Source organism: Lepidochelys kempii, chromosome 3 (assembly GCF_965140285.1).
Source record: "Lepidochelys kempii isolate rLepKem1 chromosome 3, rLepKem1.hap1, whole genome shotgun sequence".
Taxonomy (NCBI): Eukaryota; Metazoa; Chordata; order Testudines; family Cheloniidae; genus Lepidochelys; species Lepidochelys kempii.
The window spans coordinates 146,358,464-146,384,736 of record NC_136382.1 but is presented as its reverse complement, the minus strand read 5'-3'; the positions used below and the strand labels follow the sequence as shown (position 1 = coordinate 146,384,736).

Sequence of the window (26,273 nt, the reverse complement as noted above, 5' to 3'; positions counted from 1 at the left end):
ATTTTTTGAGGTCAGTGGAAAGAGTGCAGTGGGTTTCTGTGGGCTTTATGTAAGGCACTACGTCATTTGCCCATGTTCACACTAGAAATCTGGCAGAGTCAGGTATAGAACACAGATCTCCCAGGCCTTAACCACAAACCCATCCTTTGCCCATTTATGATTGTACAGAAGGCATGTAGCATTTTATAATATGCGAGTACAGTGATAGGGAGCAAACTCTGCAGCTAAACTAAAAGGTGTGTCTAACATGGAAACACGCAGTGATTGGGTCCAGAATCACAGAGGAAGGACAGACCACAATTTTTGCTCAGGTTGGTTGCTCATTTCTTAAGTTTTATAGTGGTGTTTGTATCTAAAATTTTCAGTGAGTTAGGGTCAGGGCAGAAAGCCCTAACATGCTGTGCACAGTCTCTGATTCGGTATACAACACTTACCTTCACAAACACTACACTTATAAATTGTTAATTGCATGTTTTAGCTTCAATATTTCAATTATTTTAATGATATACAGAATAATAAAATAAGCATAAAAGTGCCTTTTCTGATGTGTTAATTTATATGAGGCATGCTATGACTTATGCCCAAAAGATTGCTAAATATAGCTAGGAAAATGAGCAAAACATGATTTTGGCTAATAATCCATCTCTCTTCCTGGAATAGTAAGAAATTAGATTGACCAAATTACAAAAGAATGCAGATGAAAAAGGGTTCCATGTGGTTTAACTACTGCAGAGCACAATAGTTCAACCTCCCAGGTGCTTAGAGAGATTTTTAAAAGAAAAATGGTAACTTAGCAACATTTTGAAATGTGGCAGAATTATTTTTGTGTGTGTGTGTTGAGCATTTCTGATCATCCCACAAGTGCCTCACTGGTGGCAAAAAACATAATGTGAGAGCTTTCCACATTCACTTTCTTTCAAAATATATATTTTGTAATTGAGAGCATCTGACTAGCTTATGAAAAAGGCAAAACCAAAACATGTCAGTGTCGCTTCTTTTTCATTAGTGAAAATTTATTATTAAAAATGTAGCCGTTTAATATCTATTTAAAAAATAGATCTGTACATATAAGGAAATGTTAAATAAGTTAGGAATACAAGTGAGAAAAAGGAAACTGGTAATTCATGCATTAGCAGAGCAAAGAAGAGAGTTCATGATTAAAAAGCAGAAATTTGGGTAGAGTTACATTTATGCAGTCCTCAAGCAGAGTACAAAAAGCTTGAATCTGACTAGAAAAAGGTAGAAAAGAGAGAGCCATAGGGAGATTCAGAGAAATACATGAATGGTGAGAAGAACATACAAAAGATGATCTTGCCACATTCTGGATGGACTGGAGAGGAGTAAGATGAAGTCGGAGCTGAAGAAGGCATAAAGATAAATTGGGCAGAAGTTACATGTAGTCAGAAGGAATAATCTGCATGTCTGCATACTCAGAAGAATGTTAGCGTGTTTCTCTGCATTAGAGAGGTCTAACATCAAAAAGGGTTAGAAACCCTTTTTTTTTTTTTTTTTAAATTCAAGCTTAGATTCTAGAAGGTGGTGGGTCTTGAATACATTTCCTCCACAGCTTCCCATTCTCAGTCCACATGTCACTCAAACATCAAAGGCCGTTAGCATTGGGTGGAGGGCAGAATATATGCAGACACGTCTCAGTACCAGGGGTGTATGGTGCCCTCCCATTCCTTTAGTTCATGTTTTCTTCTGCCTATCAACAGAGCTTTCAATCACAAAGCGCTGTTCAGTCATTGGTTTTCTACGTTTCATTTTCTTTCAGATCTCTAGTTTGGTGACTTTTCTCAAGTAACTTATTTTTTATGTCCTATGGGTGCTCAATTTCAGGTGCACATGTCTCCATGTGCCTTTGATTAGAGACTTTTTGTAGCAGTGCCTTGCAATCCACCCGTGAGCACTAGCTCTCATGCCCCATACTGAGGGTATATAAGCAGTATCAGATGAACAGCCTTCAATTCCTTCTCAGCTGCACAGGCCTGAGATGGAGGGTTTTGTGGTGCCCATGTCATAGTTATCTTTTTCTGAGGGAATAGCTTCTAGTTTTTACTTCATTGTTTAGAGCTTCCGTTAGCCCCCCTTTTTGGTTTTTACCAGTTGTATAAGGTGGTTGGTTGAGGAAACTTCTTTAAGAGACTCATCATTTCTCCCCCTCCCACCCTGGGGGGTGAGTGGGTGCATTCTTTCCTTCTTTGAAGGATGTTATCTTTGTGTTAAGCCTAAATCGCCTGGATTTAAACATTGTCTCACTTGTCACAGTTATTGATGGTCACTGTATCTGCAGCTTAGAGGACACCCATTTCCCATGTAAGTGTAAAAGTTGTTCAGGGTTTAAGAGTAAGCCTAGAAAAAACAGGGAGATTAAGTTTAGGCTTCTCATGATGGCACACTCCCTTTGTCTTGCCTCAGACCCAGGTCCATATACCCCTCTTCCGCCCGGTATAGCGGTCTCCCTGTTAGCACAGTGCCCCATCAACCTCCCACTCACCCACTGGGGAGAGAACCACAGAGGATGGCACCAAGACTTCCAGAAAGAGGAACTCTAGATCACCTCAAAGAGAAGTTGGTGCCAGGAAGCCAAGGTCATTTGACTTCTCAAGGGCCATTCGCACAACAAAGTTCTTTCCACAGTGAGGAAAGCTATAACCCTATTCAACCAGCTAGGACTTGAGCCCAAGAAAGACAAGTCCACATTGACACCAGTTCAGTGAATAGAGTTAATAAGGAGCCACCTTACATGCTGCAAACATCCAGAGTTTACCTACCAACTGACAGGTTTTTGACACTATCGAATCTGATCTTGCAGGTTCAGGTAAGTCCGCAAAGAGCCACAATTTGTTTGCAGTTCCTAGATCATATGGTAGCCTGCACATTTGTTACACTTCGTGCCAGGTTGCACCTACACTGCTCTCAAGGATGATTAAGAACTGGTTACACCTCCAACAAGCACAGTCCGAACAAATTAGTGTCACTTCCTCATCAGTCGCTTAGTTGGTGGAAAGACCTGGAAAATGTCTGTGCTGGTGTTCCCTTCATTCTGCTTCCCCCTGACTGTCACCATAGTATGATGAATTTCTCATCGGGGGACTGTCGGGGGTGTAATATCTTCGAACACATACCATTCAAGGCAAATGGATTGCCCAAGAGTCCGCTTTCCATAGTAACCACCTGGAACTCAGATTGGTTAGTTTGCCTGAAAACGTTTCCATCCCATGATCTAGGGCTAATCTATCTACAGACAACAGAACCAGCATGCACCATATAAATTTTCAAGGAGGAGCAAGATTCCCTTCCCTTTGTGCAGAAGCAGTAAAATGGTGGAAGTGGCACATAGTGCGTCAGATTCTCTTCTCAGCCTCATACTTACTGCATCTTTAGAACACTATATCCAATGGCTTAAGCAGACACTTCTGCTAGGACTAGGAGTGGGAATCAAATACCTAATTCTTGAGCATATATTCCTCACCTGGGGTTTTCCAGAAATAGACCTCTTCACCAATGCCATCAACAGAGGGTGTTGATGTTCTGATCAAGAGGGGCTTTAGACCATCAAGCTCTGGGGGATGCTTTCCTCATCTTCTGGTCAAGGAATCTCCTCTGTACCTATCCCACCACTGCTCCTCAGAGTACTAAACAAAATCAAGCAGGACAGAGCTAAAGTCATCCTAATTGCACTGATTTGGCCAAGGGAAATATGGTTCCCCCTGCCTGATTCACCTCACATCTCACTACAGCTTCCAACCATTCCTGACCTGCTGACTCAAGAACTGATCTCAGCTTGAACATGCAGTAGCTCAAGGCTTGGTTTCTAGATGGTTGTCTGGGATAGAGGTCTCCTGTTCAAGAGAGGTACAAGAGGTTTTGTTGAATAGCAGAAAAGCATCAACTGGAAAAACTTACCTGCAGAATGAGAGATTCCACCATTGTTGCATCCTCTGCTGAGTCTTCCCTTTTGGATGTCTTATATTACCTGTCAAGTTTGAAGAATTCATGCCTCTCTCTGAGTTCTGTTAAAGTTCATTTAGCAGCTATCACAGCTTTCCATTGCCCTGTTGATTGGCTTTCAGTGTTTGCTCACTCCATCACTTCCAGATTCATCAGAGGGTTGGCTAACCTTTTTCCATATATCAAAGAACCCACTCCTATGCAGGACTTGAATTTGGCCCTCAACTTTCTGATGAAGCCTCCCTTTCGAGCCACTAGTTAAGTGTGCCTTTCTACACTTGTCTGTGAAGTCTGCATTTTTAGTGTCCATCACCTCCACTAGGAGAATTGGTGAGCTTGGTTCCTTAATGGTTGGTCCCTTTCTACACAGTTTTCTATAAAGAGGAGGTATGTCTCTGGCCACATCTCCCTTTTTTACCCAATGTAACCTCAGACCTTAATATCAGTCAGTACATTCGGCTGTCAGTGTTTCATCCTAAACCTCATCTGACTAGGGAGGAAGCTGCGCAATGCACCTTAGACATCAGGAGGGTATTGGCTTTTTATTTGGAAAGGACTAAACCCTTGAGAGTCTCTCCCATGCTGTTTCTCTCTTTCATGGACAGAATTAAAGGGGCCCCCTCTTCCTTCCTATAGACTCTCTAAGTGGGTTTCCAATTGTATCATCTTCTGCTATGAGGCTGCTAATGTTCAGCCTCCTTTTAGGGTTGTAGCCCATTCCACCAGATCTCCGTCTACTTCCATAGCCCTGCTGAAGAATGTATCCATTGGTGAAATATGTAAAGCTGCTGTGGACTTTCTTTTACACCTTGTCAGAACACTATGCGTTAGTATATACCTCTAGGGCAGATGCTGCCTTTGGGACTGCAGTTCTGCAAACTATGTTAGACCACACTCCAAAGCACCCACCTCCTTTAGAAAGTACTGCTGAGGAGTCGCCTGGAGTGGAGCATAGGGACATTACCTGAAAGAGAAGGAAAAGTTACTTCCCCTCTGTGATAACTGGAGCTTGAGATGTTTGACCCTATGGGTGCTTCACTACCTGCCCTCTTCCTCTCTGCCTCAGAATCTTTGCGTTGCTAGATTTTGTAGTAGAGAAAGAACTGAGGGAAGTTCATCTGACACTTCCTGCATACCCTCTGTCTGGGGCATGAATATGCTAGGATGAATATGTGGACCAAAAGGGCACTGCTATCAAAAGCCTCTGATCAAAGGTGCATGGAGTTCATGTGCACCTAAGTGTAACACCCAACAAACATCTTGAATTCCAGTTACTGTACAGGGTAAGTAACATGTCCTTTTGTATGCCCCTCACTTTAGCATTACAAAGATTAAATGTAGCATGTAAACTACCCTCAATGGACAACACAAATATCCATTCTTTGCACCTTTGTAATGTGTTACACTTTTAAAACACTTCTCAAATGTTATGTGTTTAACAATACCACTCCAGTCATAACCCAGTGATAGTCATAGCTGAGCAAATGCTTTATCATAAAGATGCATCTCATACCATACTCTGAAGATCTTTGGACTCGGATTCTAGTGAGACACCTGAAAAAGCAAGATACAGTGGCAGTGACCCTCCACTGAAAACGTCCTATATTAAATCCCTAAAATGCCTAACTTAACACTAGTAGCAACAGTATGTAATCAACAGTTGCAGTGCTGAAGACACTATGGCAGCTATTTCCAAGCTACATATGGGGTTTTGAAGTAAATTAGAACTAATATATTGAATTGCATCTGGAAACAAATGGGAAGCTAGTGGAGTTAACTGAGCATAGGCATAATTAGCTCTTGCTGACGCATTTTTGTAAGCAATAAGCTTCAACTTAGTGCATTGTAAATGAAGATTCCAGCTAGTCCTCAACAGGGCACAGCAACAGCCTAACCTGAAGACAGCAGAAGCATGAATGACTAGTCAAGATTGCATCTTCTAGGAAAGGCTGCAACCTCTTTGTTGTAAATTGTAAAATATAATAATAACGAAGTATGAGCCACAGCTTTGGAAATCGAAGCGCAATGAAGAGATTGAAGATTTGTGGCAAAAGTGATCTCTAATTTTCATTGCATCTGGTCCCTCTCCTTGCTGGTTTTCTTTTCTAAACTTCAGTTCTCCTGGAGCAGCTCTATACTTCAAGTTGAATGTGATGCATAGGCTAGAATTTCCATATGTCATCCAGGCTCCTTGAAGTTTTTTGGTGTGAGCTCCACAGGGAAATTAGTTAGGGTATAGATGGTGTCCAAATTTTAATTGTTCTGTTTTCATGCCTGTTAACTCAAAGATGAGTATCATGTGACCTGAAGGCTAATTCCACCAGTGTTATGATACCATTTCTATCATATCTACAACACATAATCACCTCTGAAATATGAAGACTTCTCAGTTTTTATTTTTACCTAACATTGCTCTCAATTGAAAGGCTAGGTCAGATGCTCCCTATGAGAGAGTGCTTTAACATTCCCTTTTTAAATACCCAGCGCTCCTCTGGGTATGTATAGGTATAATTTCCAAGATAGCTGTGGAAGCAGTGTATAGAAGGAAAAACCTAGGTTTCTAATACCTGAAGTTCTCCGAATATGTTGTCTCAACCAACCCACATTTCCATTCTTCCCTTCCCTGCATCTTTGGAGCATCTGTATATTCTGTATAAAACCGAGGAAGTGGCTGTGCACCTCTTTATTACTTTGGCATTAGAAAGAGCTAAAAGGGGCATAAATCGTAGCATACTCTTCTTGCCTGAGATTAATTGCTTTTAGTAGTCCTGAGACATATGGACTCCAAGGGTGTGGGTCTGTGAAAGCAACATATTCCAAGAACTCCATTTACTGGAAAGTGCCTTGGATATCTTTTGGAATATGTGTTTCTTCCACATGCATGAATGTCTATTGCTCTTTTGTCCTTGGTTACTAATTGAGGTAATTAATATATAATATTTTACAGGGAAAACGAACAGGTATTTTTACATGAAAACCCACAGAATTGTATGTATATAGCTATGATTTTTTGCATGTTTTTCTTTTTCTTGCAGTGGAAGCTTTAACATTCCCTCCTACATCAGGGAAGTCATTCATTATGGGAGCAGATGAAGCCCTTGAAAGTGAGCTGGGTCTTGGAGAATTGGCGGGCCTTACAGTTGCCAATGAGGCAGATTCACTGACTTATGATGTAAGTGGTAGTTTAAAATAAGCCATTTGAGGTTCTGCCATCTATATATGTGTGAAGATCTCAGTGAATTCGGTAGTTTTACATGTGTACAGACTACAGGAGGAACCCCCCATGTGCAACATATAGAATAAAGAAAAGCATTTGCAAAATATCCATCATTTTCAAAATGAAGGATAATTCTCTTTATTAAAAGAAAAAAAAAGTTAGTGACCTTTTAAGGATCTGCTGTCTTAACTCAAAATAGCTTCATGTATAGTAATTGCTCCTCAGATCCCCACCCTTGGGGTATGTCTACACTGCAGTAAAACACCTGTGGCTGGCCTGTGGCATATTACTGCCTTCCTGTGAAAGGGTATTCATTTTTGTTCATTCACTTACAATGTGATTTCTTAAGAGTCTTATCTTGTGATCCAGAAATCAGCTCTTTCATAGTTCTCACTGACCTCACTTGACTGGAGGCTTAGGCTGTAAATAGTCTGATCAGATACTAGTTTTGGAAGAACTGTCTTCCAGTCCTTAAATCAAATTAGTCTTAAGCCACCCTCCGTGGTTAATTTCCAAGCGTAGAAACCCATTTTGGTAATTTAAAGAGGGAGGAAAGTAGGTTACTTATTAGTAACTGAAGTTCTCAGAGTATGCTGCCATTGTGGACCCATTTTTCTACCTTTCTGGCTTCTTCAGAGATGCTGGGATGTCCAGAAGGGTGAAAAGGAAGGGAGGTAGTTTTACCTAGTAGATGGAGCTCTGTACTGGAACTCAGGTGTTCTGAGTTCTATTTCTGGGTCTGTTACTAGTCCTGCTGACTTACCTTAGGCAGGTCACTCCATCCTCTCTGTGCCTCAGTTTAGCCATATGTAAAATGAGTATAATTATATTTATCTCCTATGTAAAGTGTTTCTGAGAGCTGCAGATGAAAACTGCTGTCTAAGAGCTAGATGCTATTACTATTATCTTTGTTGGCACCAAGGGGTGCATGCCAAGTAACACCTGGTCCCCTCCTAAGACTGTTTCTGCTGTTAATAATTTAGTACACCTACAGGCCACTAAATTCAAACACATAATTCCTCAGCATTGTTTAGTGGGGGCTTCAGAGTAAGATTGGAGAAAGTTCTCAGCATTGTGTTCTTTGAACACCACTCAAATTCCGGAGAGTCAAAGTCCTATAAAATCTAGTTCCTTCTGTAAGGAAAATTATATAGACCCATTTTCTCTGGTAGAAAGAAGCAGAGTTTTTTCAGATACCTCAACCAATTTGAGACAAAAATTAATTTCAGCACGCTCTATTTATACCTGTCTCTGGAAATTTCCACTACATGCATCCGACGAAGTAGGTATTCACCCATGAAAGCTTATGCTCCAATACGTCTGTTAGTCTATAAGGTGCCACAGGACTCTTCGCCGTTTTTACAGATCCAGATTAACATGGCTACCCCTCTGATACTTTGTAAATATAGTCTTACTCAACTGTTCTGCTTCCTTTTTTTAATTCCAAGTCATCACTGCTTATTTTACTGATTAAAAATAGGTTTTTGTACTGATCCTGTTAGCACAACAAAACTGATACATCTCTAAGAAAATAACTTCGATTATTTCCTGGCTTGTACATTAACAGAATTGCTAGCCACATTTCCATTACAGATTTTTTACCTTAAGATTTACACCCCAGTTGCACCCTAATTATTCCTATAATGCACCCTGGTTGAGTCAAGGCCACTGTTGTTAATATATGAACCAGAAAGAACACAGCTGAACTTCCAAATCCTAGGCTGAGTTGGTAGCACTGGTTGTTCGGAACGTTATTTTTGTGACTTGTAAACTGAGAAACTTTGAGTCACTGAGCGATAATAAATGTGACCTCACAGAACATTTCATGTTTGCACAGAGACATGTCCATATAGGAGGACTTTCACCCTCTGTTTTTATGGGATGCCTCTCTTTATCATTTTTTAAAAGTAATCCAATTTATGTTATTTATGATCTTATTTTTAATTTTGGTCACAAACTACTGCTACCTTTTTAAAATATAAAAGTGAGGAAGAAAAGTAAGGTACAAATAATCTTACTTTTGTATATTCTACCTATATATGTATATATGAGTTTTCTCATGCTTGGGAAATAGAGTGCTGGTTAGTTTAAAGACAAGGAGATATGAACTTGAAGTAACGATTTGAAGTAATCCATAAATGCTAGATTAAAATTCTGATTTCTCCTTCTGTTGTGAGTCCCCCAAACGAAGTATAAGTTTTGGATATTTTTTCCAAATAGATAGCAAACAATAAGGATGCACTGAGGAAGACCTGGAACCCCAAGTTCACATTAAGAAGTCATTTTGATGGAATAAGAGGTTTGGCTTTCCATCCAGTTGAACCAGTCTTAATAACTGCATCCGAGGACCATACGTTAAAAATGTGGAATTTACAAAAAACAGCGCCAGCAAAAAAGTAAGGCTATTCTTATTTAAGTGTTTATGTGAAAACATTTTAACTAATTATTTAGAGAAGCAGTAGCAACAAAAAAAAAATTGGGGGCTTGATCCAACTCCAGGTGGAGTCAATGGGAGTCCTCTCTTTTCACTTCATTGCGAGGAGGCATGGGGATGTTGTAAGATACAGACTTTAAAAGAAAGCCAGGCTGAAGCCATGTAACTTCATTAATCTCTCTTCCCTTCATTATGAAAATACCATATGATTTCTATTACTGTACTTCCGGCTAGATACTGTTATATTATTTTACTAGGAAAATGTATTTAAAGGTGGTGACCTATTTAATTATATATCCGTTACGTGTGTGTGTGTATATGCGTATATGTGTGTGTATTTACTGATAAAAATATGGACAGACGTGAGATCAGATTCTCTGGGCCCTCTGCACCTTGTGCGCTGCTGGATCTGGATGAATCTCCTCTGCTGGAGATTTCCTGAATAGCCAGTAACTATGCCGCCAATCCTAGAGTCACCAGCGTGATTGGTGGGGAGAGACTTGGCCAAAGCATTGTGTACTCCTGCAGTCCCCAGCGTGCAGTTCCTTAGGGACAATTACCAGCTGGCAGAGTCTAGAGCATGTTCTTAGCTGCTGTAAATTCATCTGGGGCTTTGGCATAACTGGCCTTAGTGAGTTATCAGCTCCCTCCCTGTCTCTTGTGGCTGAGCACAGTATAGAATGTGGCCCACAGAATATACATAATCTATTCAAAGTTTATTCCCTCTTTTTGGTTTGGTTGTTGTAGGATTGCTCATGATTAGTGTGCCTCCATTTTTTTTTTCCGCTGCTTTACTAAAACATCGTTCCGGTATTGCTTTTTGGAAGAAAACAAAGTATTACAGAGATGTCAGATGGTTGGGGAAAACTTTCATATGAGTTTACAGCAGTTGGACAAGTTAGCTGTTTCAGCATTGTGTTTTCAAAAAATATTTCGGGAAACACTTGTATAATGTAACATAAACTCTGAAACTGCTCTCCTGTGCTTTTGTTTAGGAGTGCCTCTCTCGATGTAGAACCTATATATACATTCAGAGCACATAGGTAAGTACATCCTTATGAGCATATAGAAACTCTGTACTCTGAGAAATACAGTTTTTATATGTTTAAAGTCGTTTTCAAGTATTAATTTCTACCATGTATGAAAGATCAGCTAGTCTTTTTATTAATTTAGTTTCCATATTATCCATTTTAAATATTTGTATGTGTGTTTGGATCTATTATGAATGTCTTTATTATAGTTGGAGCTTGTTAAAGCTACCATTTTAAAAAGACAAATCTAAAGATAAATTTTGCAAATATAGGGAAGTTTTGTGCTTGTTACTGCAGTACAGAATTTTTGTTTTTTTCCTATTAAATGTGTGTACAGTATGAAGCTGTTTGCAGTGAGTTAAAGCATGAAAATCCCTTTCATAAGCCATCCTAGATCTTCAGATGTACAATTTCCCAGACAAAATAGTTAAACTTAATTATATTTTAAAACTGGTAGGGACAGGCACGTCATTAATGCTGCTTTTGTACTTCATGCAATTGATTTAATCATTAATTTGGTCTAACTTTAATGATATGACGGGACATTGAGGTGGGGGAGCCTTTTTAGCCAAAGTCAAAAGCACTGTATCATATACCACCTGAAATGTGCGGTGTTTTTGTTGCATATATCCACCTAGCGAGTCTCAGTTAAGAGTTCACAAGGCCAAATGTTTTGTTTGAACAGCAATTTAAGTTATTTTTCTTCATTTAATCAGTGAGAAGAGTTGAAACTGGTAACTTGATTTCTGTGGGTTTTTTTCAGTGGCTCAGTGCTCTGTGTGGTAATGAGCAGTAATGGTGAGCAGTGTTACAGTGGAGGAACTGATGGCTTCATACAGGCCTGGAATACGACAAACCCAAATATTGACCCCTATGATTCTTATGGTACGTTTCTGTCACACTTGGTACGTTTTTGTCACAGACACTTAGCGAGTGAAAATGAGGTATCCAGTGAAAACCTGAACTTTTGCTGGATTTAGCAGTACTGTGAACTGTTTTGCGTAGTGGTATTCAGAATTTGAAAGAAAAAGGTAACTATTGGCTTTAGTATCTAAGGGCTTGACTACATGGTGAGTTAGTACATGCAAGCCGCAGTGTGACTCTACAGCACACCAGTTTGCTGTGCGCTAACTCGCCGTTTAGACAAATCATAAGTAAACTGCTGCTTTAGTTCTTGGATTGACTCATTGTTACGTGCTGGCAAAACCTGCCAGTTTAACAAAGAACAAAGGCTATGTCAAGAGACTTCTTAACATGCTGTTTCATGTATGGTTTGTATGAAAGTTGGCTTTTGAAAAATAAGCTGACGTGCTATTAATGGCATTTTAATCTTAATTTACGTTTAACTTTTGAATGCTAACTTCTCCCTCATGTGGCATGATTGCAACTTCATTTTTTTTCTGTTGGTTCTGTTGATATTATACATGAACACTTTCAGATTGGAAAAGCCTAGGAATACATAGAATTATCCTTTCATTTCTCATCCTCTGTGCACATTCTGAAGATATCAGAATGTTTCTCCCTTTCTAAGTGCTTCTTATTATTTTTATAATACCATTGAGGTGAACAGCTTTGTAGAAACATGTAGGAAGACGAGCTATGCTGAGGACCTTTAAGTGTAAATTAGAGAATTTAATAAACAAACAGTGGTGCTCATGGAAAATGGGGAGAAAAGAAAAACTTTGGAAAGGAAATACTGTTTTGGGAGACTATGGGTTTGCAAGAAAACCAAATCATACCTATTTTTTGCTTGCATTAGTGTTTGGTAAGTTTTAGGTTTTTTAGGATTGTGTTATAAATTAAAGAAAGTGTAATAGTGGAAAGAAACAAATCTGAAGAGGATCAAGATTGCTTGGCCTACACATAAAGAGTCTGTTCTAAGTATTGGTGGCAAAATGGTTAAAGGTATAGAGCTGCAATTGAGAAAAGGAAACAGCTGGAGAAGAGTGCACATAGGGAGCAAGAAGGGACAGAAGATAGCTTAAAATATATGCAGGGTCTGAGCTGTGTGTATAGGGCCTTATGATGAGGCTGAGGAGTTTGGCCTCGATTTAGAAAGAGATGTTAACCCACTAAAAAGACTCAAGGAGCAGAGAGACAGGGAGAGCACCACAAAAGGAAGGTGCTTTATGCGCTACGGTATTTTGAATATACTGAACGGGTAGGAAAGAAGCACAGGCCAGAAAGGAGGAGGTGGCAGTTGTCAGTACAAGATAGTAAGAGTTTTAGTGGTAGCAGTATATAGGAAGTGGACTTTTAGAGATGTTGTAAAAGCCAATTTTATTGTTTAAAAATACAAATTATGTAACTGAATTCCAGATACCCTAGTGAAGTTTGAGTACCGTTAACTGAATAAGCTAAATTTTTCAGTGATAAGCCCAGCCAGATCCTCTGTTTTTAATATTTGATTCTATTCACAGCCAAAGGAATAACTTTTAATTGGATGCTTTTTCCTTTTTTATTTAAATTTTGTTTCAAAACATTTATCGCCTATCACCTTTTTCACAGATCCGTCTGTTCTAAGAGGTGCATTTGTAGGCCACACCGATGCAGTATGGGGCTTGGTTTACAGTGGAGCACACGAGCGTTTACTATCCTGCTCAGCAGATGGCACCATACGTTTATGGAAGGCTTCAGAAATTGCTCCAGCTCTTAATATATTTAATGATAATCAAGGTACAGAATAATTTCCTACTTAAACGCTTATTGCATCGCTGTTTAAACTCTTAATTTCTGTTATTGTCCCACACATTCCTCCATCCTGCTCTTGAGGACTCCACCTTAGTTTTAATAGTAATTTTTAAACAACTGCAACTTTTTTGTAAGTATTTTTACCCTTAAGTTACTTGTGTCCTCTAACTTTGTCCTATAGATATTTTTTCTCTGGGAATTCGTCTTAGAGCTCCATGCAAGAAAAGATTTCCTTCCCATGAACAGACTTCAAAGTAGAAATGGATCTCCTATCCCAGCCCAAGCTCTAAATAAAGTATCTTAATAAAAAATATTCTCTGAGATAGTATATCCACCAAATAAGATTAAGCTGGTGACCATACTAGACGGTATGGGCTTAGATTCTGGGTCCTTATGCTCTCTAGATAATAAAATCTGTAATGAACCACTGTAGAGTATCACTTCAAATAATGACTTGTATTTATTATATTATCAAGTGCAAGATGGCAGTCAGTGTTTCAATTGATAAGTAATGTTTGAAAATTATATAGTTTTGGACAGTGTTAACAACTTTTCCCTTATAACATTATGAAACTATATCATTTTTTATACCAAAATGTTTCTTGCTTTTACCAACTAATTAATTTCTGAAAAATTTGCTTCTTTTCTGTAGAAATGGGAATCCCTTCTTCTGTGGACCTTGTGAGCAGCGACCCAAGCCACATGGTAGCATCATTTAACAGTGGGCACACTTGCATTTTTAACATGGAGACACGGCAACGAATTCTTACCTTGGAGTCCAACATAGATTCCAGTATGTATCCAAAATGAAAACATTTCCTTCTTGAGAGAGGTTGATATTTTTATTGTTGAAAGCTTGTATTATTTTACTCAAACTGAGAGTACGATCACAAAAAATAGGCAAGTTGTGTGACAGGTGAAATTATAGAGTGAAATGCAGTTGCTGGATTTTAAGTAGTGATGGATAATTTTACAGCTAATCCTCTGGACCTCATGGAGGGCTCCAGCAGCACAGTGAACCACATATCTCTGATAAAAGGTCAGAAGAAATGCATATTTTGAACATGCATTGTGAGACTCATAATTCTATTGGCATATTTTTAAGCAGTTGCAGTAATAGTAAAAATTAAAGCAGAGGAAACAGGTTGGGGGAATCCATAGTGAAACCCGTCCTCTGTGTATCCCCATGCATGGATATTATATGGAAGCCTATCAATGTAGGTAAGTATGTCTGAGCGTGAGTGTGCATGTGTGTCACTTTTAAAGTGCTTTGGAATGATTTAGGATAAAAGGCACTATATATAAAAGTAAGTTATTACTTGAGAGAGCTTCCATTACAGACATGTGGTAGATTTACTGCCTATGAAGAATTTTTAACCCAAAACTTGTTACTAATTTTATTCTTTCAAAGGAACATGTGTGCTGGAGTTTGCAGTCTTTAGAGATTCACTAAATATTTTTTTCATAGCCGCTAACTCTTCCTGCCAGATAAACAGAGTTGTCAGCCATCCAACTCTTCCTATTAGTATCACTGCCCATGAAGACAGGCACATCAAATTCTATGACAACAATACAGGTAAGTGTTCTTTCACCAGATACTGTCCATAGTAGTTATGTAAGACAAAACAAACACACTCTCATAGTAATTTTTTGGCAGTCTTATGAGATAGGTCAAGGATTGAATGACCTTTGACACTGAACTATCCACCCAGACTTCCTCTTAGGAAGCCCATCCAATTGAGACATTGTGAGGAAATGTTGTGAAACTTGCACTGTTGCAGTCTGCAGTTTCTGGTTTTAAGTGTCTCACGTGGTAGTGATTTCCACATTTCCTCTATAGGGCTATTGCACAGACCTAGTGGAAACTCATTCTTGGGAAACTTCCCCAAAACTTTCATTTGCTGATTTTTCATCTCCCCCGCCCCCAATTCTGCCTCCTTGGATCCTCATAAGCAGTTAAAAGCAGCCTAGGCATCTCTGAAGGATTGCTGGGCCTGGCCTGGCCTGGCCTGTTTGGGGAAGTGGCAGTTTCCTTGTGAAGTTCCACTAGTGACATTGCTCCAGACTCAATGGGAGCGATCCTCCAGCAGTGTTGCTTCAAGGAAAATGGCCTCTTCTCCAGGATCGACTGGGCAGTTTTTAATTCAGTTTAAAAGTCTGGACTGGGAGCTGGATTTATGTTCCCAGGTCAGTTTTAAGGGATCCAGTGACCTGCACAGAGGTGCTGTGGGATTCAATGACAATAGTAAACCAATCCTTTCCCAGCAATCTGTGGCCCTCTTGCTATTGCCAATTCACTTTCTTTCTTAAAAGTTGCATTGCACATGATTCAGTATTCCCAGTGTTGTTTTTACAGTAAAACACAAGAGCTTAAAGTATCGTCTAAGCTCATGGCAAGGGATAGTAAAAGCTGGGGGAAAAGATGAAAATAAATAAACCTATTTATTAAAAATTGAACAAGTAGACAAAAAAGCCTTAACCTTTTTCCTGTTTTCTTACCCTTCGCTTGTTAATTTCCTTCCACAATAGAAGAATATATTCCATAGATAAAGCCACAAGTGTGTTGTATGTTTTTAAATGAAGGAGCTGCTATAATATCAGTAAGTCATGCAAGGCTCAACAGTAGTAAAGGACTGATTCCGCTTTGGAATGGTTGAAGGCACTCAACTGTATTTACCCAAAATGTGTATGGTTGCATACCAGTGCACACATTGTTGTGGCTTATTGCTGAATAACTGACTTCTAAGTCAGTTAGGAAGCAGAGATTTGTATATTCACTCTGGCTGCAACATTAGCTCAGGGAAAACTATTGATTGTTACAGTCCACAAGGCGTGTGTTCTATATGCAGTACAATGGATTAACACAGTTGTTGACTTCAGAAGTGTTGACCACTTAAGCAAATGAACAATATAAAATGACTTGATACATAACCATACTTACCGAGTCATGAGAGAGTATTTGTCTTTAATATAATACAAAATGTGACAGGCTCCAATCAGTGAGAACAAGCAATGGACAGAATTAAAATGTTGGTTCTCTTTCAGATTCAGTGGGGTCATACAAAGTAAATTGCCATAATATGTTGAATTACAAAAATGAACTGTAGAAAAATAACATGGATAATCTTTTCTTTCAAAGGAAAACTGATCCACGCAATGGTAGCCCACTTAGATGCAGTCACAAGTTTAGCTGTTGATCCTAATGGCTTGTATTTGATGTCTGGCAGTAAGTACATCAAATGTTAACCTCTTCCTTTATCATAATAACTTTAATGTTTATTACAATTAAGAAAACATATTTCCATCTTTCTCTATGTAGGTCATGACTGTTCAATTCGCTTATGGAACCTTGAAAGCAAAACCTGTATTCAAGAATTTACTGCTCATCGCAAAAAATTTGATGAGTCTATTCATGATGTGGCATTTCACCCATCCAAATGTTATATTGCCAGTGCAGGAGCGGATGCTCTGGCTAAGGTCTTCGTATGACACAGTGCTTCCCTTTCAGCTCTAGGTCTTGTACATTTAACCAGATGCACAAAAGAAAGGAAGACATGAGCAAGGATCTTCATTTCCTACCCTGAAATTAAGAGAACGTTTGTAATGGTTTAGTTTTTGCAGGGTGCTCTTTTCTAAATTAAGGTTTCTTCAGGTTTCTGTGAACTCAGCTGGTGCTGAGAGCTTGGATACTCTGTTTCAAATGTCAGCAAAAGAAATGCTTTTATTTCTGAGGGTGTGAATATTTGTCCAGGCAGGCCTTGGGCGAAACTAGGTCTCTGTATTCTCTGCTAATAAAGTGGGACACTAGAGGGGTGGTCAAGTAAATAGGTGGCCTGAGTGCTGCAGGGAGAGGGGAGGGGAACTTCCAAGTGTTTCTCATCAAGGAATCTTATAAACTGCGTACTTTAAATTAAGTAACCTAAAAAGGTGACCATTCACATGCCTATTGGGCTACCATATGAATTTCACTTGTTCATCCCTTTGGTATTAATGACTAGATGGTGTTTAGAGGAAAGTAGCTGATAATTAATCTCAGCCCACTTGGCTGCTAGCATAAGATAAATTTGGTTAAAAGGAAAAAATTACTAAATTTTAAAAATTATTAATGCAGTAATGTTTTGTTCAATTTATTATGTTATACAGCAAATATTTAGTTTGCAGAAAATATATACGTTTTATTAATTTTGTGAAAGAATGTGATAGCAAGTGGCTAGAAGCTTAGGCCATAGTCTAACCACAATTAAGGAGACAGGCTGAAACAGTCTGTATATACTGTAATAAGGGATTTAATTTATTCAAATGTATAATACTGTTTATTGTTGGAGGTCAGGCACAAGAAATTGAAATAAAAGTTCCCACAGCAACCTCTAGCACAGTTTAGCCAACACATCTTCATTTCTTCCCGTTCCTACAAAAAAGGGTGCCACTGTAGATGAAAATCATGATTTCATTTTAAGAATAAACATGGATTCATAGTGCTCTGTGTGAGTCTTGCTATCAGATTAATGCAGTGGGTGCCTTTACAAAGTTCCACCAGTTTTAAAGATTCTACTAGTTCTAGAGAGATTCCCTAACTTTCAAACCGTTGGAACTTTTGAAATGTCCCCCTGTATGGGGCATGCTGTACCACTGATCTTTAAAGTGCGGTTATGTGAAAAGTGACCGTTTAAAAACGGCACCTTTTTACTCAGCAGATCTGATCCCTCACTATATTCAGTTTACTATTCAGTATATTTGTTTACTTTCATGACAGAAATAAGTTTGGTGGTTTTTAGTCGTGTTGTCCCTGAAGGGCCATCGCAGGTGAGAAAGAGTAAGGTGGAGTGTATTCTACTGGGAACCATCAGACGTTGTTACCTTTCTGTAAATCCATTTAAGGCAGTGGTGTCCTCAGTTCCACTTGTGGAATGTAATTAGTTCTGCAGATTCTTTGTTACTGGTGATGATGTGAGAAGGAAAGAACCCAGCCTGACTCTCAAATCTCAGGTTGAGTTTGGCTAGAAGTTAATAAAGAAATCTTTTCTTGTAAACTGACACTTTGGAAATAGGAGTCATTGAAACACAGTAAACATAGGACACAATGCTATTTTTAGAGTGACTGTTCAGAGCAGAACCACAACTAGGCAGAACTCCCCATTGATTACCATAGGGAGTTCAATGTCACTCTATTGCTTTATGATAAAAAGTTGCCCTGAACTGTTTGAGCCTGCAGTGTATTATATTTAATGCTAAATACCCTGGAATACCTTTTACTGCTCAGCATATTCAGATATTTCAGTTTGTGATACTGATGTACAATATATTTGCATTAAATAACATTAGAATTTTACCACTAAACAGATTACTATAATAACTCAAATTATTTAGTTTTATATGATAAAAAGGGGAAATCTGGCTGCAAAACTGAGCATTCAACTTTGTGAAAAGTCATTTGTGTACTTGACTTGTTCTTTCAGTGTCATTATTTTATTTCTTTTTGGAAAGGAAATTACAAAGATTTATTTGAAAAATTCTAAAAGTTATGTATATTATAGATGTGTATATATATTGTAAACATGTATTAAATCTGTCTTGTAAGGGAAGACTTCATGGGTGCATTTTAATGTTTTAGTATTAAGAGTTCTCAGTTTGTGTATACAAAGGATGTTGATAAGTATGAAATGAATGTTGTGCTGTTTGCTTACAAAATATAATACATAGTTACAGGTGTTTAGATTGCTGTACATAAAACTAATAGGCCAGCATGCTTGTTTTTAAAGACTGTCATTCTAACTGATTAAAAGTTGAATGTAAGAAAAAGTGGATAGTCAAATGTGAATTGAAAGATGTTCCATTCTTACTGTTGAGCTCTTGCTCAAACTGAAAAGTGAATCTTTTAAAGCTGGCAATAGCTAGAAGATGAGGTGCCTTTAAAAAAACAAATGTAGCCTTACAAAGAGGTTGTGGAGTATATATTTTTGTGCTGGTCTTCATAATTGATGTTAATGTCTTTTTTACTGTATCTGCTCACGTACTTGTGGGACTGCAGGATACTGTGCATGAGCCTGTCAGCTCTTCTGAACATCATCATAGAAGTTAAGGATGGAAAAGACTGTTTAGGCAGTTTAGTTCATCAGCCTGACAAAGTGGGATTGTTACCCTATTGTGCATTTTCATAGTGTTTTGACCAGTGAGGTTTTATATATGTCCCAAATGATTAGGCTTTCATTACTTGCCTTGGAAGACTACTCCAATGCTTAGATATCTCACTATCGGAAAGTTTTACCTGGTATTCAGTCTAAATATTTATTTTCTTAATTTCATCACATTATTCCAAATTATAGTCCTTTGTACTGAATATTTCCTCTCCATGCTTGGTATTTACACCCTGAAGGTATCTGTAGACGCTTATCATATCCCTTCCTTAATTGTTTCTTAGGCAAGCTATACATGTTAGCTCTTTTCATTTTTTTCCTTACAAGTCAACTCTCTACAACCCCTGATCATTTCAGCCCTTTCAATTTGTCAGTTTATTTCTTCATAACTTGCTGTCCAAAACTGTGAACACACCATTCCAGATGCAGTGCCATCAGTAGCAGTGTAGGGAGGGTCTGTTAACCTCCGTGTTCTGTGATGTGATGCTTCTGCTCACGCAGCCCAAAATTGTACTGGCCTTTTTGCTGCTGTGTCAGATCGCAAACTCAAATCTTAATTGTATCCGCCATCTTCTTTAGACAACTTTCAGCATTATTGCTTCCCAGGTTGTTGTTTCTTCTTTAGTTATGTGCAACTCCTCCCGATTCAGTATAGTCTGTAAATTTCGTTAATGTGTATTGGCCACCAATGAAAATATTCATAGGATTGGACCCAACTCTGATCCTTGCAGTATTTCCACTAAAATTTCCACATCCATGATGCGTTACATTCTGCCATTATGCTATTTCCACAACAAGTTCACATGACAATTTTGTAGTGTTATTTCATAGAAATTTCAGTGTAGGTTAACCTGTTACTAATTTTTGTTTTTAGTAAAGTCCAGTTGAAAGGAGAAACTGCAGCCCCTTTATCTGGTGAAAATGATCTAATAGGCTTAAACATCCTCCTTTTCACTTCCAATTTACAAAGATAAACCATATGCTATTTTTGTATGGTTATGAGTCAGCTAACTAAAATACTTTCTTGTGCAAAAGGATTAGACTCATTTGGGACACACCTTGGATTAAGTATTATGGGAAATATTTCCTTCACTTTTATAGTGTCTTAGTCACTGCATTTTTTTTTTTTTTGGTACCTTAAAGACAAACTTCTGTGACATGCCAAGTAAAATCCTAATCAGAGTGTTCAAATGTCTTTTTCATTTATATTGTTTATAAAAGTCACCTAGGACTACCATGATTTTCAGATCACATTTAAGTTTAATTCATTCGATAAAAAAACATTTTCTTTAGAAAGGTTTAGAGTAGCAGCCGTGTTAGTCTGTATCCGCAAAAAGAACAGGAATACTTGTGGCACCTTAGAGACTAACAAATTTATTAGAAATAAACTTAATTTCCTATAGTTGTTTTTTAGGGTGCAGTGTGTGATTAAAGTAATGTTACAGCTTAAGTATTCCCAAGCGTAATACGGTTGCGTTACTAAGTGTGTAATTGTTCAGTATTCAGCTTTGTAATTAAACCATAACCATAGATGTAGAAGCTGCAAATTCCACATAAATAAAAACTTGTCCTTTTCAATAAATAAAATCTAAAGTAATTAAACACATACTACTTTCAATACATCAGTGTGAACTCATCCCAAATGTTTCTAATTCTCAGCTACTTTAACCATTTGATTTAGGGAGTTCCACAAACCATGCATTAATGTAAAATACATGCATCATTTTTTGATAGGAGCACTGGATTCCAAGCACGTTACTAGAATCCATCCTAAAGGAAACCAAAAATTCATTAGCAAGCATAAACGTCATATCTCGCATCTTTTTCAAGCACTTCTAAAGACTTTTATGTAATGAATGTCAACTTGTATGAAGTCTGCCTATCACTGATTGCAGGATATTTTAAGACCCAATTTTAAATTCTAAATTTTGCCCTATTGTGCCAAAGTAGAAAGTATAGTTTGGTCAAATAGTAAAACATACACTAGAGAAGGGGCAGCAAGAGATTTGTGGTATCTTATAACAAAATCTTTGAAAATAAAATGGTGTTTTGTTTTAATTTATTTTTCATATATAAGATCCAATCTAACTTTGACACACTCCTCAGAGACTTCAGTGTGACCACACATGAGCTTCAAATTAAGCACATATGTAAGAATTTGCAGTATCAGGCCATAAAGATATTAATAGGTGACTTGTTCTCATGTACTGTGATAGGATTAGAACTTAATCACAAAGGAGGGAGTGCAGGACCAGTTTTCAGCCTTATTTCTGAATGCGCATGATTTTGCGGATTTAGATCACGACCTCAATGTTATATAAATAATTATGGTATTTTTGCATTTAATTCATTATAAACAAGCCATTCCATACAAATAAATGCACTGTCAATGCCATTCTAAGCTTAGCTTTGGAAACTTTGCTTTATTTCCAGTGTGATCACAAGTGTCTTTGCCATTTTACCACGTTACTGAATGATGCTACAGCTTTTTATCTTTATTTTGACATGCAAATAAGGTATGAATGGGAACAGTGATTCAAAGATATTTCATGAGTCAGTTTATGAACATGTATATATTTCAGATAGGTGAAATGGAACTCTTCATTAAATCGGGAAAATACAAAATGGAAATAACTGTGGAAACTAACTACAATACAACATTTAAAAATACATTCTGAAATTTGAGGCTGCTAAATGGAAAATTATTTGGCCACAACTACTAAAAAGGAAAAAATCAGACCATGACATTAAGATAGATGAACATACAGTATTGTTGTTAGAAAAATTTATAATTTGTAACATAGTTAATTCATGTTACCTCTTGGACCTTTCCTGATGGTGAGCTTCAGAGCTACAGTCAAATTAACTACTTCTCTCTTGAGTGGCATAGAGTAACTCTGTAGTAAGGTTTTAGTTTTGTTTTTGTTTTATTTTTTGAAATCTATTGCTCTTCCCTGAGGCAAATGTTTTGGATAGTTCCCCTGTCCCATAAGGAGTTGAGAATTTACCATTTACTCGGACTTTTGTTGTGTATTTTTTTGGCAGAGGCTACACTGAAAAGTGACATAACTTGACTTCTGTGGTATAAATGGATTTAGGTTTATAGAACAACACTGGTAACTATAAATTGCACGTAATCTGCTAATCAAACCCCTTGCAATGTCAGGTACTACTCAGCATGACTAAGGGTAATAATAGTAAGGTAGTAGACAACATTTTTCCCATCAGCCTGCCTGTGGGGTATGTCTACAAACTAGAAAAATGGTAGTTGGAGGGAAACTGAATTTTGAAGGGTGGCCTGACATGAAATGGAAGAAAATGGGGAAAGCTTAGGGGTGGTGAAAAATTAAGGGATGAGCCCGATCAAACCCCTATTTAAGTGATCCTTACTCCGGCAAGTACTCCTGTTCAGTCAATGGGTCTGCTCCTGTTAGTGAAAATCTTGCGAAATGATGACTTTTTCTTGTTTACTAACAACTATTTGCTGAAGTAACCACCTTTTTCATGGTCTTGTTTGTTCTTACCATTTGAATCTCTTCCATAAACTATACATTCACGGAGCCTTAAAATCCCATCTGTTTTTGACTTCCTGCTTTGGAGGGTGAATTGCATTGATTAAGAGCGACTTCCTGTTTAGACACTTTTCCTGAAGGACAGGTGGGATTTCAGGTCTATAGGACTACAGCATCTGAGTTTTCATTATTTAGAATAAAAAAGCTTTTTTGGACCTACTTATTTTTAATTTTAGTTTCTGATTCTAGTGAATTTTCTTATTTTTTTTATTCTACCTGCTGACTTAATTTTGTTGCTTAAAGTCTGTTTGAAGCCTGAGAAGTACTGTACAATGTAAGACCTTACTTTAAGATTCTGTTCTCAGTATAACTCCCTTTGAATGATGCAAGGAGGGTTCTAATCTGGTGTTTGCAGTGTTGTTGTAGTCGTGTTGGTCCCAGGATAGACAAAGGGGCGAGGTAATATCTTTTACTGGACCAACATTTGTGGGTGAAAGAGACATTTTTTTCTTTTCTACTTTTTCTTCAGATCCTGATAAAGTGCGTGGGGTAGCTTGAATGCTTCTTTCTTTCACCCACAGAAGTTGGTCCAGTAAAAGATTTTACCGCACACACCTGGTTTTAATCTTGCTCATTTTCAGTAAAGATACTTTGTTGCCATGGACAAACCAATCCATACTGTAGCTAGATTAAAAAATATGCTTTAATGCAGGTCTCTACTGGAGCTAGTGTGATATTTTTTAAACCAATTTGACGCTGTCTACACTGCCAAGACTTGTTATGACACAGTAAGACCACAACCATGTTTACCCCATGCTTAAGCATGTATTTTAAACTGTTCAAAGCCCTGTGCTGACAAGGCCTAAAAGTCCTGTTTGTTTGCATTCATTCACCTTGAATTGCAGGCTCCCAAAATTACTTGCTCAGAGTCTGAGAAATCCTTGGTCCTAGCACCAGAGTCTTAAGCTGAAAGGTTAAAAAAAGAATTACACAGCTGGATTTGTACTTTTCTAAAAGGGAAGGGATAATTTCTTGCCAAACCAAATAGATTCATTACTTTTGTGGCTTACTTACTAAAAGCAGCCAAAAATATTGTATAAGGGATAAGTGATGGACTTCAGGCTGACATTTTTCCATTAAGAATTTATTTTTATATTCTATCTTTCATTGAAATTGTGGTCGTTACATGTAGTTTGTTTTTTCAAATGTAGAGCTCCCAAAATTATGTTATTTCATCTCAGTCAAGCATTTACAACAAACATAAACAGATTTCAGGGATATCGCTTCAGCATTAGCAATCTGGAGCAATTTACTTTTGAACATACAAAAAGAGTATGTTAACAAGTAACATTTTGTAGCTTTGGAGCCTGAGTGGATTGACAGGGAGTCTTGTACTACATGCAGTGGTTTCCTTAAATCATGCATCTCAGCAACTTGTAGAAGAATACAGGATGATAAAACTATTATTCAGTGTAATATTTTCTATTAATTATAGGTATAATAACTTCTTAACATGGATATTCATGTTCAGCACTGCTTGCAGTGTATTTTGCATTAATATCTTCAATTGGTTTTTTAAAGAGGCACTCAAATTAAAACAGTCTTTCAAAGAAATTTCTTTGCCTCTGGAACTAATACTACTCATAGTTAAAACTGAAGTAATTTTAAATATGTTTCACTATTAATGCAGTTTGTTTCTTGTTTTGATTCCTGTACTTCATTTTTTTTTCCTAAAACAAAAACTATATTTGGGACCAAAGCTATCTGGTAATGCCCCTTTTAAAATATAGATAGGATTGCCAATTTTGGCTGACCATATTCCTGGAAGTTTGCTCACATGACATAATCTTTCATTCAAGATGAATTTTTAATTTCTGGAAACTCCAGGTCAATCCTGGAGGGTTGGCAACCCAGATTACAGGTGGTGACTACAAAATATTAGTGACTATAGCTGTCACATTCCTAAATCTGTACTTTGTGTAGCTCCTATGAAAGTTGAAGTGAAAGGGTGCAAGAGTAATGTGGGAAACACATCCTTGAAAACAATTAACAAGGAGAAAGATTGAGCATGCATGTTACTTTGGGGTTCTTATGTTGCGCACTTGTGAGTGTCCTGAATGACTACTTTGGTGTAACAGTATCAGACTGCAGGTGCTTTGTGAAATGGTGGCTCAGATGGAAAATATCTATTTGTTGAGTAATTCTGTTGGCTTGTCAATTTGTGTCTATGGTTTAGTATGAGATTATGTAAAAGTTATAACCATGCTGATTTGGTGGTATATGCTACTCTTTTGTACACAGTGAATTAATTATTTTAAAAGTGATATATCCATTTTTTAAATTTGCAAAGTAACTAGTTCTCCCAATAATAAGAATCCATAAATTGCAAATGTTCTATAATTTCAAAAGGATTTTGCATTCATTGGGGAAAATCTAACTGCTTGTGTTAATCCCTACAAAATTTGAGACGCTTTTACCGTCAAACAGACTGGAAGTTTTTTGTATTAGAATGAAAGCATTGTATTATCAGTTAAAAGTTTAATATTGTGTCAGAGTTTCAGAATTCATTTTCAGAATCCTAGACATACATGCAAAACTGCAAAATTTGAAAAGTCCCAGGGCAGTCGTTTAAAACCTATTTGTGTATTTTGGGACATCTCAATAGGAGCTCTCTAATTTTTCTGTTTTTATGAACTGCAATGACACTATTGGCTGTGGAACGTATGGGGTCAGTTGGGTTTAAAGTTACGTTTGCTTGTCTGATAAGCCAAGTATGTCATTAAAATTATATAGATCTGCTTATATTGATGTGCAATTTAAAATGAGATAACATTGAGGTAATCATGTAGGTATTTATATTGATATGGCAGTAGTGAAGTGGGATATCTGTATACTGTACCCACGTTCTGGCCTGAGCAAAATCACATGGACTTCCAGAAATAAGCAATGGTTTTTAAGAGCAGCTTTATTTAATGTTGCAGCAGCAAGTAAATGTTATTTGTACCATATACTTGTACATGTAAATTGGGTGCTAATAAATACTATTTTTCAACATTTTGTAGTGTCCATATTTTTGCCTCATAAGAAATATATAAGCATATAGAGTGTGGGGACACCCCAAAAGAGCCCTCCAGATGTATATTAGCACATTCCATTGTGGGCCATGTTAGTATCATCTGAATTTTCCTTTTAAATTTGGCCTTTACAAAAGCAGTTCTTCTATTCCTGGGCCAAATATTATCTCCCTTTCCATTCTTTGTACTTGGTCTACATTTCCATATGCTGTTGTTTATGACTATG

At 37.6% G+C, this 26,273-nt stretch overlaps 1 protein-coding gene across 6 annotated transcripts in view; it reads left to right on the top strand.

The window, feature by feature from the left end:
• STRN (striatin) overlaps positions 1-26,025 on the top strand; it is a 108,846-nt gene extending 82,821 nt beyond the window's left edge. For 3 of the 6 annotated variants that reach the window (XM_073338372.2, XM_073338377.2, XM_073338374.2), the window contains 9 exons: positions 6,990-7,126; positions 9,392-9,567; positions 10,601-10,648; positions 11,400-11,521; positions 13,145-13,312; positions 13,980-14,120; positions 14,739-14,903; positions 16,467-16,553; positions 16,647-26,025. In XM_073338372.2, coding sequence (XP_073194473.1) covers positions 6,990-7,126; positions 9,392-9,567; positions 10,601-10,648; positions 11,400-11,521; positions 13,145-13,312; positions 13,980-14,120; positions 14,739-14,903; positions 16,467-16,553; positions 16,647-16,816 — 1,214 coding nt within the window. In that variant the 3' untranslated portion in view covers positions 16,817-26,025. The remainder of the gene's footprint in view (positions 1-6,989; positions 7,127-9,391; positions 9,568-10,600; positions 10,649-11,399; positions 11,522-13,144; positions 13,313-13,979; positions 14,121-14,738; positions 14,904-16,466; positions 16,554-16,646) is intronic. The other 3 variants (XM_073338373.2, XM_073338378.2, XM_073338376.2) reach the window with 1 other exon arrangement.
• The last annotated feature ends 248 nt before the right edge of the window (positions 26,026-26,273 follow it).